Below are 17436 nucleotides of genomic sequence, written 5' to 3' on the forward strand. Positions count from 1 at the left end.
TTCAGCTGGTTTGTTTGTTTGTTTTCTGTCTCTTTGTTTTTGTTTACTTTGTTTCAGGTCTGTGTTTTTGCTACAGAGAGTAAATATGACACTCATTCCTTTGGGTTTGTGTTTTGTTGGTTCTCTGAGCTGCGGGTGGCGAAAACAAAGGTCTAACCGCAATAATGAAATTAACTCAGCGTTTATGATCAGGTTTAGAGAAATTACACATTTACATAAAAAACCCTTAAAATGATCAGAAAACACAAATAAGTCTGAATATAAACGGCTGGAGCGACCGCCTGCAACCTGAACCGCTCCCAGACCTGTTCCAGCAGATCCTGGCTTTAGGTCCTCCAGGTTGGGAGGTGGAGCTGCTGCAGACCTGTGATGTAAATGTGGGCTAAAGGGTGCTCTCTGATCTGCCGTTCCACCCAAAATAATCTTTAATCCTATTTTTGTCTGAAAATGAAAATCTCTACAAATAAATCAGTTTAGATATGAATCCTGTCCGTCAGGCGTGATCAGACTGTGATTGGACGTCTACAGAGTAAGGGGATCATGTGTATGTGCTGAAGTGAATGGAGGTCTACGGGGGCGTCCTGCATCAGGAGCGTTACCCTCTTATCGGAGATATCGGGTGGACGCTGCTGTAACGCCCGTGTCTGATGAACACCCTCCAGACTGTTCGCTTTGCCTGTTTGTAAACCTGTTTATACCAACTCCTACATCCTTCCGAAGACCGTTGCTGCGCTGGGCTGGGCCGGGCTAGGCTCATGCTAGCGCTAGGTTAACGGCGTCTGTATCAAAATGAACATAAAAACGACTAGAGTTTGAGTTTGGAGTGAGCTGTAAATATCCAGAGTATATATACTGGTGTTCAGATTACACACATACCAAAAATGTACAAATGTATATTTTAGAGGGTTGTTAGCTTGCTAGCATAGCCGACTGGATCCTATGATTTCTGTTGTTTTTAAGGGAAAAAGGGAAAAGTGTCGAGTCTCAGTTTGAATGTTTTCCTCTTTTTATGTGGCTTTTCATTTGGATGCTGGTCCTGGTCCAGATCCTGGTCCTGGTTCTGGTTTACACACAAAAACGCTCAACTCCAGCTAGCTTTAGCACCTCCATTTTTAATACAGTCGAGCATGTTTGCGGTGATTACTGTCACTTAAGACTAAGCAGGTTTATGTAGGAAAACGATAAAGCATATAAATATTTGTGACACTAATGTACGTAGTTTTAACCTCCTTTATCAGAAAATAATATTCAAACTATAAATTAATAAACATGTTTAGCAGGTATAGCCGCGAATGGAAAGGGAGATTAGATTTTTTTTAGCGAGTGTCACAAAAATAAGTGTAATAATTTTTCTAGAAATTCCTCTAAATTAAATTGTCCCCATTTATTAATAAACATTCTTCAATTAAAAAAACATTAAATACTAGTTTAGGACCCCCAGCCGAGCGGCCGAGGCCACAACAGTAGCCTGGATACTAGAAGAGTAATAGGAGGACGTTTGTAGTAAATAAAATGGTCAGGGCCGGTGTTGAAGCCCACCGAACTGGCCGACCGCCCCCGTGTTCTAACTGACTAAACCATGTTAGTAATTTTAACCCTTTAGCGTTTTACTGCCCAAACAGATCCAACCTGCCGACGCCACGACGTCTACAGCTCCTCAGCGCACTTACACCTACTAATAGTAGAACTTCCCCAGGCCAAATGACCCGTGATGGTCTGAATCCGTCACGGTGGTCTGCACTGTCACTTTCTGGCTTCTTCTGCCCTTGAAGCACCTTCTTAAATAACTGCCTCCTTCGCTTCGCTCACAGTCTAGTTCATAACGAACTGAAGCGAAAACGTTGTGAATGAACCGTCTTAAAGGAGCAGTTCAGTGAAAAACCAGACGACCAGGATCCATCTCCCAGCTCCGATTCGGACGATCAACCAGGACCTGTTTGGTATCTGACGTGTGCTGCTTTAGTGTACGATGGCTGATGCTAGGCTAATGCTGCTAACAAACACTGGACTTGGACTGTCACCGATCTGCTTTCTCTAAACATACCCACAAGTCTTCAGTTATTTGTCTGAAACTATTGGCAATCGTTCAGACTGGAGCGCAGTGGGCGGAGTGGTACCACACACTGTGCCGAGGTGAAAGTGGTTTGGTTCCTCCGGCGTTCCTCCAGCGTTCCTCAGCTCTGTGGAGGAGGTTCTGTTTGGGGTTCTAGACTAAAGCAAGTCCCTCTGTCTCCTAAACCTCATCCATCTACCAGCTAATGAAGATCTGGAGGAGCTCTGAGGGACGAGCCGGGAGACTGAGACTGGCTTTTACAGAGAGGAGGAAATTGGTGACAGTCTAGGTCCAGTGTTTGTTAGCAACGTTAGCCTAGCATCTCCTGTTCTGAACTATAGAAGCACACGTCAGACACCAGACATGTCTTGGTTGATCAGCTGAATCTGAGACCCGAGATCAGTCGTGATGGTTTTCACCGAACCGCCCCGTCCCTAAAGGAGGGGCATGCTCCTTCCTGCAGCGTTCAGCATGTTGATCATGATCAGGTGGAGCTTGTTGCCTGATCTCAGGCTCGTTTTTTGCTTCGTCAGATTTAGAGTCATTTTATATGAGAGAACTCTCCTCATCTACGCCACTGATTCTGCAGGAGTACGGCGATGACGCCGTCCCTTTATCTTACACTGCAGTGAGTGGCGATTCCCAGTGAGGACCTGCTTACTCTGGCGTTGAGACTGCCCTCTGGTGGTGAATTGCCAAAATCATATTTTTAGAGTTTTGATAAAAGGATATGAACACAGTGTCTGTTTACGGTTCCTCAGAGTGTTTCTCTACTGGTATTATTAATAACATACGTAACATATTTACAGTTCTACACTGTAGAGCGGCCCAATGCGCTTTCCTCTGGACTAGCAAATACTGCAGTTATGCACTTGATAGTATTTAAAGAAGAACCCCACTGATTCTTTCAGATTTTGGGGGGTTTGGTGGTGTGAAACGCTCGGTTCTAGATAAGCTCCCCCAGTCAGAGCTGGAGTTCTACAGTGGAGCTGAAGCTCTAATAATAAAAGCTCCTCACAGAAAGTTCTTCACCTAATGGTGATGAAGACGCTGCCTGATGCCTGAGACACGGTTCTACCAGAGTTCTGAGAAGAGCTCGGCTCTAGAACCTGCTTTTAGAACCAGATCATTAAAATGGTGGAGGGATACATGCTGCAGGGTGTAGTGCAGCTACAGAAAGTAGTCCCTAAAGAAAACTGGATTAGTGGAGATTCTCTATTCACTATTTTACCCTCATCATCATCATCATCATCATCATCATTCCATATAAAACTCAGAAGACTCGTGTAGCTGCACTGGTGGGTTTGGATAGGAGATAAATTATGGGCTGTATCTGTGTTGTCGTCATAGCAACCAAGGCCTGGTTTCATTCACCTCCACTATAGAGAGATCAGAGAGGGTCAGTTTCTCTACAGTGAAGCTCAGATTCACACCGGACCCCCGACTCTGACTGAGCTCAGCGCTCTCTCTGAGATGTGGGGGGATTTGGGAAATAGGTGGGGTTCCCCTTTAAACAGCAGTCTAATCAGACAGTAGTTGGAAGGGGATCTCGGCTCGTTAGAAACTTTCTCTTGATCTTTCTCACAGTATAAATCATCATTCCATAAAGAGACGCAGATGTTTCCTATCTCTTTAACCCCTTTCTGTCTTCTAGACACTAGAATCACCGCAGTCTGAGATTATTGATCAGCCTGTTGTACTGCCACACAGGGTCGCGCGGTTACCACTGACCTCATCCCTGCAGTTAATGACCAGTGTTCCTGATTGATAAAGACTCAGGAGTGATTATTGATCAGTGATTGGATATGGGAATGGCTGTTCTTTAGATGTCAATTAAATTACAAGTGCTGTTTCTGTTATAATGGCCAGACTGGAGGCAGTAAGCACACTGCAGATTTGCTATGAAATTTGAACTGTAATGGATGTATAACGTGGTTAATTGTGCGACTCTGCTGCAATGAGTGAATGAAGAAGCATTAAAGCGATAGTTCAGAGAACAGAGTCTCGGCTCACTCCTACGATTGTTTTTTTTTTTTTTTTTTACACACAGTATAAGCTTATATCCCACCAATCAGCGCTGGAGCTACGAGGCTAATACTTCTCTGAAGTCGTGGAGTCTGGATCTTTAAAGTAGGTTTTTTTGCTGAACTATCGCTTTAATGCAGGAGATGTAGAATAAGAGTTCTGCTGCTGAGAGCAGTGCTGTGGTCAGTGCTGTGGTCAGTGTGCAGACAGTGTGTGTGTGGATTCCTCCTCTCAGCCAAATCTGCTCTCAACTCCAAATCTCACCTTTTCTGCTTATTTGCATATTCTTATGTATTTTGTTTTTCTACATTTTGGGGTTATTTTATTGTTTGTTTGTTTATGTTGTTCAGGTTTTTTTGTTGTTTTTTTGGGAGCGTTTCCCTACACACACACACCTAAACTATACATCTTTTTGAGGGTTGTTTTCATTATTTAGGGTTTCCACTTTTTTTTTTTGCCCAACACGTTTTTATTTTATATATAAAACTTTTTGTTTTTTAATATTTTTCTTTTTTCTGACTTTTTTTTCTTCTATTTTTCTTCTCGACTCAAACCCAGTGTTTCTTTCCAGTTCATGTGTTCTAAACTTGTTATGGAGGATTTGACCCCAGACTCTTTGACCCTCCGTCTTACGTCTGTCTGTCTGTCTGTCTGTCTGTCTGTCTGTCCTCTGTGCCGTCTGGTCGGTGAGGGAGAAGTGTAGTGGGAGATGAAGTGTGTTTGAGGAGAAAAGATAAAGAGTGAATAAAGGAAACTGACTGACCTCACCAGCGTCCTGCTCCTCTCTCTCAACAGTGTAGATCTGAGCTCAGACTGAGGGACTCCTGTTTCAGACCTGTTTTATCATCGTTTACTAAAAGTACGTTTTATAAACATTCAGTCTTTGTAGTTTCGTTATTTTAGTGGGGCAACAAAACACTCTCTTATTTCCATGCCCTGTAAAAGTTGATCCCCCTGTTCAGATGAATGAATCCTCTGCAGTGTTTTGAATCCTCTGCAGAACATTTCTGCTCTGTTTCTGTTTATTTGCTGAACTGATCTGATGATCTTTTGCACGCCACATTTTAATGTTTTGTTTTTCTAAATTTAGTAAATTAAGTGTATTAAAATGTGCAGAAGTGTTTCTGCAGAGGTTTACTGTTTACTTCATTTCACAACATCTGCTTAGCTGGAGGGACACAAACCTCGCCCTGCTCAAGACTGTCAATTAGAGACTGATCCTGACCTGAACAGCAGAGGGCGCTGTGGTCCACGCCTCAAGGTGTTCATATAAAGATCAAGCGGATGTTTGATGCCATGCCATGCCATGTGTCACGTAAAAGCTAAAAGCTCCGCCGCCTCACTGAACTCATCACTTAAACTCAGGCCTGCTTAACGCCACGGCTACACCGGGTTTGGGTTCAGTGAGAACAGTGACCGCAGACCAGGGTTCTAGCAAACGAGCCCATGAATGTGGTTACAGGGAGCCCTGAAACAAACCAGCAGAGGAAAATAAGACTGACACCAGAACGAGGAGAACAAGATTAAAACGGGTTCTCGGGCCCAGCAGAATGAGTAAGGCTCACTCTAGAAAGTTCAGTAGAACCCTAATGGAGCCACGTAAGCCCATCCTTACACAGTTCTATACAGAATGATCTAGGTATGTGCAGCACATTTTAACCACTTTTTTGTATCTAAGACCAATGCCTCAATTAAAGAACCCTTGAAGAACCCTGTCTAAAGAGTCTAATCCCCAGACGTCACTGGAGAACAGCTTGTGTTTCCTTCAGTGGGTGTGTACAGGACAGAACCGCTGGATTGTTCTGATAAGATACGTTTGGATTTCTGGGGTTCCTGGACTGCAGGAAGCTGGAGAAGCTCAGGCCTTCTTTCTGTCCTGCACCAAAGTGGAGGAACGAACCTCCCCTGGGTGTCCGAACAGCACAGTCCAACACCCGCTGTCCTCAACCCCAGACTGAAGACCCTCCTCTTCTGAGAGCACTGAGTGTGCAGAGTGTAGAGTGTGTGGAGGACTGTGTCTCCAGACTGATGCCTGTATTCAGTAGAGTCTAAGATTAGGGGATCTTCTGGAGTCTAGTCTGTATAAACTAGCTGAGGGTGTTTTCTGAGAGACAGTGAAGCTCTTCAGGGAGTCGCTCTGCTAAACGCCTTTAAAGTAAATGTACCATTAGAACTGCTCGAACCTGAAGGCTGTCCATTGTACTGTGGGAACTGGCTTTTAATGGTTAACCATTAGAGACCACCTGATTGTTGTTGCACACTCTCAGACCCACAGGAAAACCACCAACCTTGTCTGGTAACAGCCAGCCTATAATACCAGCAGCATCCTAAACACAGTGATATTGTCCCTTTAGACACAATAGAAAAGAAACACCAGTAACCAACAGACACCTTCAGCTCAGAGTTTAATTGACCTGAATCAAAACACCTTTTACAGAATAGTGTGGGGGGGGGTCTTTTTGGGGGTGTTAAAGGAAAGAATGATCATCTGAACAAAACGTAGTGAAAACACACCGTCCTGATCAAAACACCCTGCACACCGTCCTGATCAAAACACCCTGCACACCGTCCTGATCAAAACACCCTGCACACCGTCCTGATCAAAACACCCTGCACACCGTCCTGATCAAAACACCCTGCACACCGCCCTATCTTACACCCTGCACACCGTCCTGATCAAAACACCCTGCACACCGTCCTGATCAAAACACCCTGCACACCGTCCTGATCAAAACACCCTGCACACCGTCCTGATCAAAACACCCTGCACAACATCCTGATCAAAACACCCTGCACACCGTCCTATCTTACACCCTGCACAAGGCACGTTGTGATGCTCATCACTATCTCACACCCCGCCAGCGGTCTAGTTTAACACCTTCCGTCTGCACCGCTGATTTAAACAGCAACACTGCTTGTGAATATGTCTACACCACTGGCCGCAGTGGTCTCGTCCCCACACTGCAACCCTCCAGACCCTGAACCACTAGAACACCAAAAAGGGTTCTGCTATCGTTACAAGTCCAGAACCCGCTGTGGAAAAGCACTGTCACTGTGGCTGATGTGGACACACACAATTAGCACCATCTAGTGGCAGATCTCAGCGAGTGGCTCTTTTGGGTCAGCCGTATTTTTACAGTGTGAACAAATCTTACAGATCTGCTTCAAAATCTAATTTATAAAAAAATTATTTATAAAAACAATCTTTCATTTGCAGCAAAAAATGATCAATGAAAATAAAATAAAAAGACGACGGTAAATAAAAGCAGAAAGCAGAAACACTAGACAGATAAAAGCTTTGAAGAAGAGATGATCTTCACCAGAACTGCTGATCATAAACATAAACTCTCTGAAGATCAAACAGGACGAGGGTTCGTTAAACCTCAGCAGAGAAGAAAAGAGGCGGAGTTAATGATGCTGAAGAGTGAAAAGCGTCTCCTCACTCCTCACTGAGCCGCGCTGAGCTGAGGACGTCTTTACACTCGTTCTGAGGAGCTACTCAGACACAGCTGAAGCTCAGTCCTAAACCTCATCACTGTGTCGAGTCTAAGATTAAAGTGAAGCTGGAAACTGGCTGCAGGTCCTCCTCAGGCTTTGTCCTGCTCCAGTCTCCTCCCTGAAACACAGAAACCCCTCCATAAACACTCACTCACTCACACACTCTCACATCTGACCCCAGTGTGTGAAGCTCCTGCTGTGAAAATGATCAAGAAACCATTACAGTTTGATTATGAAAGCTAATCATTTCTGATTCAAATCATGTGATGATGATGAGGGTCACCTCTGTTGGGTTGGAGATTCTCATAGTCAGAGTCCTGAGCTGAGAGCTGCATAGAAGCGTAAGTATCTCCATCCACCTTCAGAGCCTTCACATAACACAGCACTTATTAATCTTCATCATCATCTTCATCATTGTTCTATTTCTAGTTTCTATTAGAATTATTCTTTTATTAAAGACCCCTGTTGTTAGAGTGTATAATATCAGTATTTGTCCCGTAACAGAATCAGGACTCACCTGTGTTTTGGTGGACAGTCTAGAAAAGAAGGGCAGACCGGTTTAAGCACAGCAGCACAGATTACTGACCATTATTCTACTATCAGTACTTCACTGTTTACACTCCGTCTACCAGCATCTCTCCTGACAGTGCCCTGACCCAGCATCACCCTAATGCTTCTACAGGATCTCCAGGTAACTTCAGCTGTCTAAGAGTCTTATCCCGGCTCTGGTGAGAGCGCTGTGCTTTAGTAAGAGCTGAATCAGCGCTGTGTGGGACTTACTGTTTCAGCTTGTAGAGGAGAAATCCATTAACAGCAACAGACAGAAGGAGCAGAGCTGTGAGGATCAGAGATGGCAGATGGATGAATGAAACCTGAGGAACATCTGAGAGAGAGAGAGAGAGAGAGAGAGAAACCTGGGTGAAATGTGCTGTACAGATTGCAGAGCTTCAGGTGAAAAGGAGGGGGGGATTAGAACTGAAACAATGCAGATATACCCGTCTCTACATTTGGGATTAATACCTGATTAAAGCTCAAACTTCACAGAAACATCTCAGTTCAAAGGAGAACATCAAAGACTACAGACAGTTAGGCTCATTTACATACACAGTGCATGTTTAGGGAATGGTTAGGGCTGGGGCAGTGGCAGTGGCAGCTCAGCGGTTAGAGCACTGGGCTGGTGGTTATTGATGACAAGGTTGTAGGTTTGATACCCGGACTCAGCAAGTGAGTGGGGCAAGGCCCTTCACCTTTCCTGCTTCCCGGGTGCCGCAGAATGGCTGCCCACCACTCCAGGCATGTGTGTTCATTGTCACGGTGTGTGTTTGATCACTTGTGTGTATGTGTGTGTTCAGGGCAGAGGCCAAGGTCTAATCAAGACCCTGGTGGCATCTGTACAGGACGAACTATACGCCACTCTAAAGACCAGAGCAGCAGCTGAGGTTAGTGACTATAAATGTACAGTAGCTGAAACCACAAGAGCAGCCTGACCACGGGCTGATGGAGACAGATAAGCTGTAAACTCACAGTCCTGAGCTGAATTCAGTGAAGATACTCTAGAAGATAACTGGAAGAGTTCGACTTTATAAGCAAACGTTCAGCAGATCTTGCTGGAAATGTATAAATGCATACATGCTTTTATAAATCCTTCCATGGAAAACTGCAGGCAGGTTCACACTCTGAAGTAAATTAGCATTTCAGCATTTGTGAAAAGCTGTGCAGACACACACTATATGTCCAAATGTTTGTGGACACTTCTAATGAGAAGTTGAGAAGTTTGGGATGAGGTCAGGTGGTGATCAGTCATGTAACATCCTGACGCTATTGTTGCTGAATGCAATCAAATCCTAAAGGTAAACTCTTTTTTTAGTACCCTTGATTTCACATGAAGCAATGTATGAGCAGGTCTCCCAATACTTTGGCCATATAGAGCATATCAGGGCCTATAAACACACAAGTAGAGGAACTGAAACACTGCAGCACAATGAAGCTTTGCGTTTGAAGAAACATTACTACTAAGGTAAAAAAGCAGCCAGTGTTTATTACTGCTTGCCTCCAGCCTGGCTTCTCCTTACATAGCTCCTCCTCTTATCTTCACCCTCTCCTTGACCTATTATCCCAAACTAGACCCAGTCTCCTGTTCAGGTGCCGGCCATGTCTCTTCCAGATCTTCAGCAGTTCCAGTTCCAAATAGTTCAGCAGCATCGGTTTTGCTCTCATGCAGGAGCGATTACAGTCCCTCACGCCACTCCTGCTCCTGTCTAAATCTCTGTCCAGCCATCGCCATCTCTGTCCTCGTCCTTTGTCTCAATCTCTATTCCTATACAGCGACCTCACTGTACAACGCCTCGTCACTGTGCCGGGACATTATTGTGCACTGAGTGCACTAATAGAACAGTCCCGCTGTTTCTCAATCGGACACTATTCTGTTCATCACTATGTCCTGCCACACAGCTCGGTCATCTGCACTGCCACTTTAAAACTCTATTGTTTATCACTTATACTGTACTGATACCCCAGGATGCCTTACATCACTACATTATATTAATGTAGTTACTGCACTGTTACATTACACATAATTCATTCTGTATATTCCATTATATTAATGTAGTTACTGCACTGTTACATTACACATAATTCATTCTGTATATTCCATTATATTAATGTAGTTACTGCACTGTTACATTACACATAATTCATTCTGTATATTCCATTATATTAATGTAGTTACTGCACTGTTACATTACACATAATTCATTCTGTATATTCCATTATATTAATGTAGTTACTGCACTGCAATCACTTTTTATGCTTTTATGCCTTTATTATGCTGCTCTCTTGTTTGATTTTTATTTTTATTTTGATTTGTTCAGGACATTTTACTTCTTTTCTGACTGGAAAATTGATCAACTGTTTTCCAGGTTTTTCAGGTTACATTAGTGCATCATAATGACTTTGTTTGTTTGTGTTTAAATCATGACTAAATTAAAAAATCCAGTGTTTCACAGCAATCTGCACTAAGGTTTGTGGAGCCAGGCCCAGAGACCGTGGCTTTGCTCAAGCAGCTCACTTGGGGAGGAGGTCCTGCAGGTGGAGCAAGCAGAAACAAAACAGGACTTGCTGTGTAGAGAAGGTGACAGCCTCCCAGCTACAGTTCTTCTAATCTGAAAATAATGTAAACCTTTTAATCTGGCTTTGCACTCAGATCAGTACTGAGACAGACCTATTAATGATCTTCTGGTAGCCCCCGACCTCAGTGCCCTCCAGTGCAAATATTCTTCTTCTAGATTTAAGAGCTGCCTTTAATACAATAAACCCCAATGTACTCCACTAACCTCTCTGCAATCAGCTTTACCAGTTTGGCTTTTCCTCGATTTAAGTTCTCTCTAACTGGGAGAGATCACTGTGTGCCTCTGCAGCAGTGAGAGACTAGACTTCTACATCTAATACTGATACTGTTACGCCAGCTGTTCCTCAGGGGTCAGCATGTGGACCTCTACTTTTTGCTGTTTACATGCTGCATCACCTGTAGTCACAATCTCAATTTTCATTCCCAGGATTAGGATGTATGGTAAGAGACGCCTGTTATGATTAAACTCATTATTATATTTATAATTTACAAAAATATATCAGTCCAGAAACACACATTACATAAACTCAGCTAAAAACACAATCTCTCCAACCCAGATTAAGCAGCTTCGTTATCTATGAAAACACAAACATCTGATAGATCAGATAGCATCAGATACTCATATTAGATTGGGCTGAAAATGTAGTGGGACGTCTCTGGTGTGTAAAAAAGTAAATATAGCACTCCTGCACTCACACTGAACGTCCAGCCGCACAGATGAGCTCTGGGTTCCGTGTTGGTTCTCCGCTCTACAGTAGTATAAACCACTGTGTGTATCATCAGTCTCAGTGATGGTGAGAGTGTCTCCAGTCTCTATCTGCTCTCCGTTCTCTCTGTACCAGGTGTAGTTCAGCACTGCTGGGTTTCCATCACTGCTGCAGCTCAGAGACACTGATCCCCCCAACAGCACTGGACCAGACGGAGACACTGACACAGTCGTGTTCCTCGGAGGATCTGAGAGAGGAGGGTAGAGATTAACCTCCTGACTTGGGTTCTCCTCCAAACTCTGGCTCCACTTCTCATTACTCTAAACCAGCTTGCCCTGCTTACATTGGCCCGGTTTCACCTAAATTTCGTCCAGCTTCTCCTCTTTACTTCGGACCAGCTTCACCTCCTAGCCCCAACCAAGCTTCTGCCAACGTTAGCCTAGCTTTCTTCAACACAGATTTTCCTCTTATCTCCAGCCCATTTCTTTCTCCTCATTACTAGATCACCTAGCTAACTCCGGCCCAAATTCTCCTACTGACTCTGGTCCAGCTTCTAATGACTCCAGCCTGGCTTTTCCTCACAACTCTAAACCGGGTTGTTAGACTTACATTGGCCCAGCTTCTGCTAAATCTGGCCCAGCTTGTCCTCTTTGCTCTGATTCACTTTCACCTTGAAACTCTGGCCTAGCTTCTTCTTCTTTACTCACTACCAGCTTGTGCACTTTACTTAGGGTGGCTTTTTGTGCTGACCTCAGCTTGTTTCTTCTTCCTGACTCTGGCACAGTTTCTACCTCCAGCCCTGGTTAGTGTTCGGACTATGTAGAGGAACTGAAACACTGCAGCACTTTATCATAAACAGCTCTTTGTTGTCAGGTCATTTACCATCGGCCTTCAAGTCTGCCAGAGTTGTGCCTATCCTAAAGAAGCCAACTCTGGACAGCTTGGACATCGGCAACTACAGACCTGTCTCTCTTCTCTCCTTCCTCTCAAAGATTCAGATAGCATCAGATACTCATATTAGACTGGGCTAAAAATGTAGTGGGACGTCTCTCATTGCAGTTACAGAGAAGCTCCATGCAGCTAAAGCTGCCAGACTGTCCTCGGTTCTGATCCTTCTTGACCTCTCCGCAGCTTTTGACACAGTGGACCACAAGATCCTCCTGTCTATCCTTGCCGGTCTCTGAATCACCAGCTCTGCATGGCGATGGTTTGCATCATACCTGCAGGGACGCTCATGCCAGGTAACGTGGCAGTGCGACACGTCCGCTCCTTGTAGTCTCTCCACTGGCGTTCCACAAGGCTCGGTTCTTGGTCCTCTTCTTTTCTCACTCTACACTCTCTTGGTAAAGTGATCTCCTCCCATGGATTCTCTTACCACTGTTACGCCGATGACACTCAACTCATGGTCTCTTTCCCACCGTCTGACACACAGGTTTCTGCCCGTATCTCTGCATGCCTCGCCGACGTCTCTTCTTGGATGGCGGCTCACCACCTCAAACTCAACCCCAGCAAGACGGAGCTGCTGTACATCCCGGGAACTGCTGGACCAAAAAATGATCTTGCCATCACCTTTGAGAACTCACTGGTCACTCCTTCTACAGAAGCTCGAAGCCTTGGTGTAGACTGGTTAGAGTCCTGTCATGTTGCAAACGTAACTCGGTCCTGCAGATTTCTCCTGTACAACATCCAGAGAATTCGACCCTTCCTCTCTAGAGAGTCGCCCAGGTGCTTGTTCAGTCTCTCGTCACTTCAAGACTTGACCACTGCAGCTCTCTTCAGGCTGGTCTTCCTCTGCGCACCATCAGGCCCCTGCAACTCATCCAGAATGCAGCGGCACGGGTCGTCTTCAATGTCCCTAAATTCAGCCATGTCTCTCCACTTCTGCGTTCTCTCCTCACTGGCTTCCTGTAGCTGCTGCCCAGGTCATCAGATTCAAACCCCTGACTCTGGCCTACAAAGCCAAGACTGGACCAGCCCCTTGATGGCAATGGTCAAAAGCCGATCCGCACCTAGAGCCCTTTGAGCTTCTAGTATGGCTCGGCTCGACCCGCCATCCCTCAAAATCCGCAGAAGACGAGCGTCCAGGCTTTTTTCTGTCCTGGCGGAACGAACTGAAGTGGTGGAACAAACTTCCCCTGGGTGTCCGAATGGCCGAGTCGCTCGCTGTTCTCAAACCCAGACTTAAGACCCACCTCTTCAGAGAATACTTGGACGAATAGCGAATAGAGTACTATGGTCACCTTATTGTCTTGTGTTTAGTAATGTCTAAGCTTAGAGGTACCTTTGAAATATTAGTCTGTTCTAACTAGCTAAGGTTTTCTTGGGTAAATAGCAAAGCACTTTGTAAGTCGCTCTGGAGAAGAGCATCTGCTAAATGCCTTAAATGTAATGTAATGTAGCACTGTACTCACACTGAACGTCCAGCTGCACAGATGAGCTCTGGGTTCCGTGTTGGTTCTCCGCTCTACAGTAGTATAAACCACTGTGTGTATCATCAGTCTCAGTGATGGTGAGAGTGTCTCCAGTCTCTATCTGCTCTCCGTTCTCTCTGTACCAGGTGTAGTTCAGCACTGCTGGGTTTCCATCACTGCTGCAGCTCAGAGACACTGATCCCCCCAACAGCACTGGACCAGACGGAGACACTGACACAGTCGTGTTCCTCGGAGGATCTGAGAGGAGAGAAATACAAGATTTAGGACACAGAACTATCAGCCTGTAAGAGCTCCTTCTCACTGCAGTAATTACTGAGTAACACTTTCAGTGGGTGAGTCAGTCTTACACTCAACACGTAATACAGCAAAGCTCCGGGCTCTTCTTCTGGTGTTGTTCTCCAGCCTGTAGGTGGCACTGCAGTTAATTCTGAGTCCATGATGAAGGTGAGAGGCGGTGAAGCTCAGGTGAGAGGAGATGAAGCTGGTGGTTTTGTTCTGCTCCTGGATGCTGTTCAGAGGCAGGGGGCGCCATGTTAAAGTGGGGGGGGGTGGAGGGACAGGGAGCTAAAGCAGAGCAGATCAGGCTCACAGAGCTGCCCTCCAACACCCTCCGTTTCCCCACCTCTGTCTGACCCACATACACACTCAGGGTGGGTTTAGGGTCTGAGACACACACAGATGTGCAGTGTTAGAGAGTCACATGATATTAATTATTAATCTTTATTAAATTAATTAAACTGAATGTTTAATAATGTCACTCACCGCTGACACTTATATAAACAGATGGATTTTTATAAGTGTATTTCAGTCCACTCTCTATTCTGAAGTAATATCTCCCACTGTCAGCCGTACGGACGCTGTAGAAGAGGGTAGTGCAGTTCTTCATGCTGAGATCTCCTCTAATTTCTCCTTTAATCTGGTTGGTTTCAGGAGTTGTGGAGTCGAACACTGTATGGGAATCCTCAGGACCATCTTTACGCCACAGACCTTTAAGATTTCCCTTAAACTTCTCCTCATATTTTGATCCGATCTCAAAAGCACAGGGAACGAGAACACAGAGTCCCCTCACAGCTTCTACACGGTCTGGAAGAGTGACGGAGAACTCCCTGCACCAAACCACTGCAACACACACACACACACACACACACACACAGTATTAGTACAGTATCACACACATTGGACTAGAATCAGAACACACACTAGTTACAGTACATACAGTGTGCAGAACTGCTGCAACTTGAACACACACTGCAGAACACACACACACTAATGAACACACAAACACATACAATACACAACACACACTAATGGACAGACACTATACAACACACACTAATGAACACACAAACACATACAATACACAACACACACTAATGGACAGACACTATACAACACACACTAATGAACACGCACTGCAGAACACACACACACACACTCACTCACCTCCAAACACCCAATACAGCACTGTAAGGGTCTCTGCGAGCTTCATGTCTCTGTTGAGGAGCGTCCACCTGGAGAAGAGAGGATCACAGAAATGCAGCATTTATTTAAACACAGAAACCAGTCTGGAGTTATTCTCCTCATTAAACTCAGGGTGAAGCTCATTCCCACTCCTTCCATGGAAAACCAGAGCTGAGCTTCTGTAGAGACTCTTCCTCACACCGGCTCTAAGAGCACAATCTATGGAGCACTTTTCAGAATCTGGACCAGTGACTGAGCTCCATCTCAGAACCTACACTACAGGGTTCTACTTGGGATGGGGTTATCATGGGGGAAGGTGAGGGTGAAGGTTAGGGGTCCAGTGAGGGCAGATCTGTGTATGTGTTATTAATTCATCATTCTGATAAAGAGCAGGGAGATAACTTGCCGAAGTCTTTGTAGAACTCAGGAGGGTATCCATCGGGGCCTGGGGATTTACTATTAGCCATTCTGTTAAGAGCTTTTTCTATCTCTTCAGTGGTTAACAGAATGTGTAGGTCTGCTGCCTGGCGGTTATTTAATTTGGGTAGTAGTAGGTTATTTAAGAAGGCATTGATGTCTTCTTCTTTTACATTTCTGGTATTAGAGTACAGATTGTTACAGTACATTTTAAAAGTCTTGTTTACTGGTTTAGGATCTTGAGTGATATTTCCTGATGGTTCCTGAGTTGTAGTTATGGTCATTTGCTCTTTATTTCTTTTGAGTTGATTAGTAAGGTATTTTCCATTTTTATCGTTGTGTTCAAAGGGATTTTGCCCAAATCGTGAGAGTAAGAACGTTGTTTTCTTATTAATGATTGTGTTTCTGTGAGCTTAATCTGAAAGTGCGTGCTGATTGGTGTGTGGTCTGAGATGACCACAGATGGGATGAATTGCTGTTTTAGAAAGGTAGGGTACAACAGTTTTACGGGCAAGAAAATAATCAATACGGGAGTATGACTGGTGGACATGGGAGAAGTAGGCATATTCTCAGGCCGCTGGGTTCTGTAGTCTCCATACATCTCCAAGGCCAAGGTCACCTATGTGTTGTTGTGGTGGTGTGGTTGGAAATGTATATTCAAAACCGTATTAAAGTGCCATCCTATAATAATTGGTGAATGGTGGAAATCTGACAATATTTTAAAAGGTTATGAAAAAATGTTGGATCATCTGAGTTTAGTCCATATTTGTTAGCGATAGTAATGTCGTGGTTTTGGATAGAGATTGAATAATAATATACCGTCCCTGTGAATCTGTGATAGTGTTTTTATGGATGAATGGGAGGTTCCTTTTTATTAGAATTGCTACACCACTTTTCTTGGAGCTATATGTCGATGTGTAAACATGACTGCAGTGTCGGTTAATTAATTTGTTGTGCTCTGTATCAGACAGGTGGGTTACTTGTAATAAGCACAGATCAGCTTTTAGTTTATGGAGGTGATTTAAAACTTTAGTTTTAAAGAGGCTGTTTTTATAGTTTAGTGTCCAGATATGTCTGGACTGGGCACTGAACCTACAGGTTTACTAGAAACGGGCCAATCCAAAAGAGAACAGTCCAGAACGAGCAGAGTTAAAACCGGGGTGATCGATACACGATGCAGGTCAAGACCAGAAAACCCAACAACCAGCAAACAGAGTAAAAGAGGAACAGCAGAAGACGTAAAAACGAGAAAAAGGGTCAGACAGGATACGATAAACGCTCAGTACGCTCCGAGATACAGGATAAATCCTTCACAGCATGGTTAACAGACAGACAGGCCTTTATACACAGGTGATCAGGTGATCATCATCAGTACTCAGGAGACACAGTTCAGGAAAGAGTTCTCACTGGTTGGTGGAGACAAGAGTTAGGTGCATTATGGGAGCTGGAGTCCGTTTAAATACAGGCCGGACCGGGAAGCCTGACACTGACCCTCATCAAGGAGTTTTAACAGGACTTTAATAACCTGAATAATGATCAGCTAGTTTTCTTCACTAAGCTGCTGTTAAAGCCCAGACTGAGCTTCTTCTGCAGGTGTAGTCCTGCCCTCCTGAAGCTACTTCTCCCTCTCCATGAGCCTCATTCTGCTGCAGAAACGTCACAGCCATGCTTTAGTGCATGTAGAGCTCACGCTCACCACGAGTTCCCACACCAGCA

General features: G+C 44.6%; 2 protein-coding genes across 2 annotated transcripts in view; one reads left to right on the forward strand and one right to left on the reverse strand.

The window, feature by feature from the left end:
* Window positions 1–4841, forward strand: part of LOC140550226 (fatty acyl-CoA reductase 1) — a 54379-nt gene extending 49538 nt beyond the window's left edge. Inside the window, exon 12 of the mRNA XM_072674063.1 lies at window positions 1–4841. This exon is cut by the window's left edge and continues 914 nt beyond it. The gene's annotated coding sequence lies outside the window, so the exon portion shown is untranslated.
* Window positions 4842–6549: 1708 nt separating this feature from the next.
* Window positions 6550–17436, reverse strand: part of LOC140550227 (hemicentin-2-like) — a 47298-nt gene continuing 36411 nt past the window's right edge. Inside the window, exons 13-18 of the mRNA XM_072674064.1 lie at window positions 13822–14079; window positions 11400–11657; window positions 8357–8459; window positions 8094–8112; window positions 7860–7944; window positions 6550–7694 (exon numbers count right to left, since the gene is read on the reverse strand). Coding sequence (XP_072530165.1) covers window positions 7666–7694; window positions 7860–7944; window positions 8094–8112; window positions 8357–8459; window positions 11400–11657; window positions 13822–14079 — 752 coding nt within the window. The 3' untranslated portion in view covers window positions 6550–7665. The remainder of the gene's footprint in view (window positions 7695–7859; window positions 7945–8093; window positions 8113–8356; window positions 8460–11399; window positions 11658–13821; window positions 14080–17436) is intronic.

Source organism: Salminus brasiliensis, chromosome 2 (assembly GCF_030463535.1).
Source record: "Salminus brasiliensis chromosome 2, fSalBra1.hap2, whole genome shotgun sequence".
In the NCBI taxonomy this organism is placed as follows: domain Eukaryota; kingdom Metazoa; phylum Chordata; class Actinopteri; order Characiformes; family Bryconidae; genus Salminus; species Salminus brasiliensis.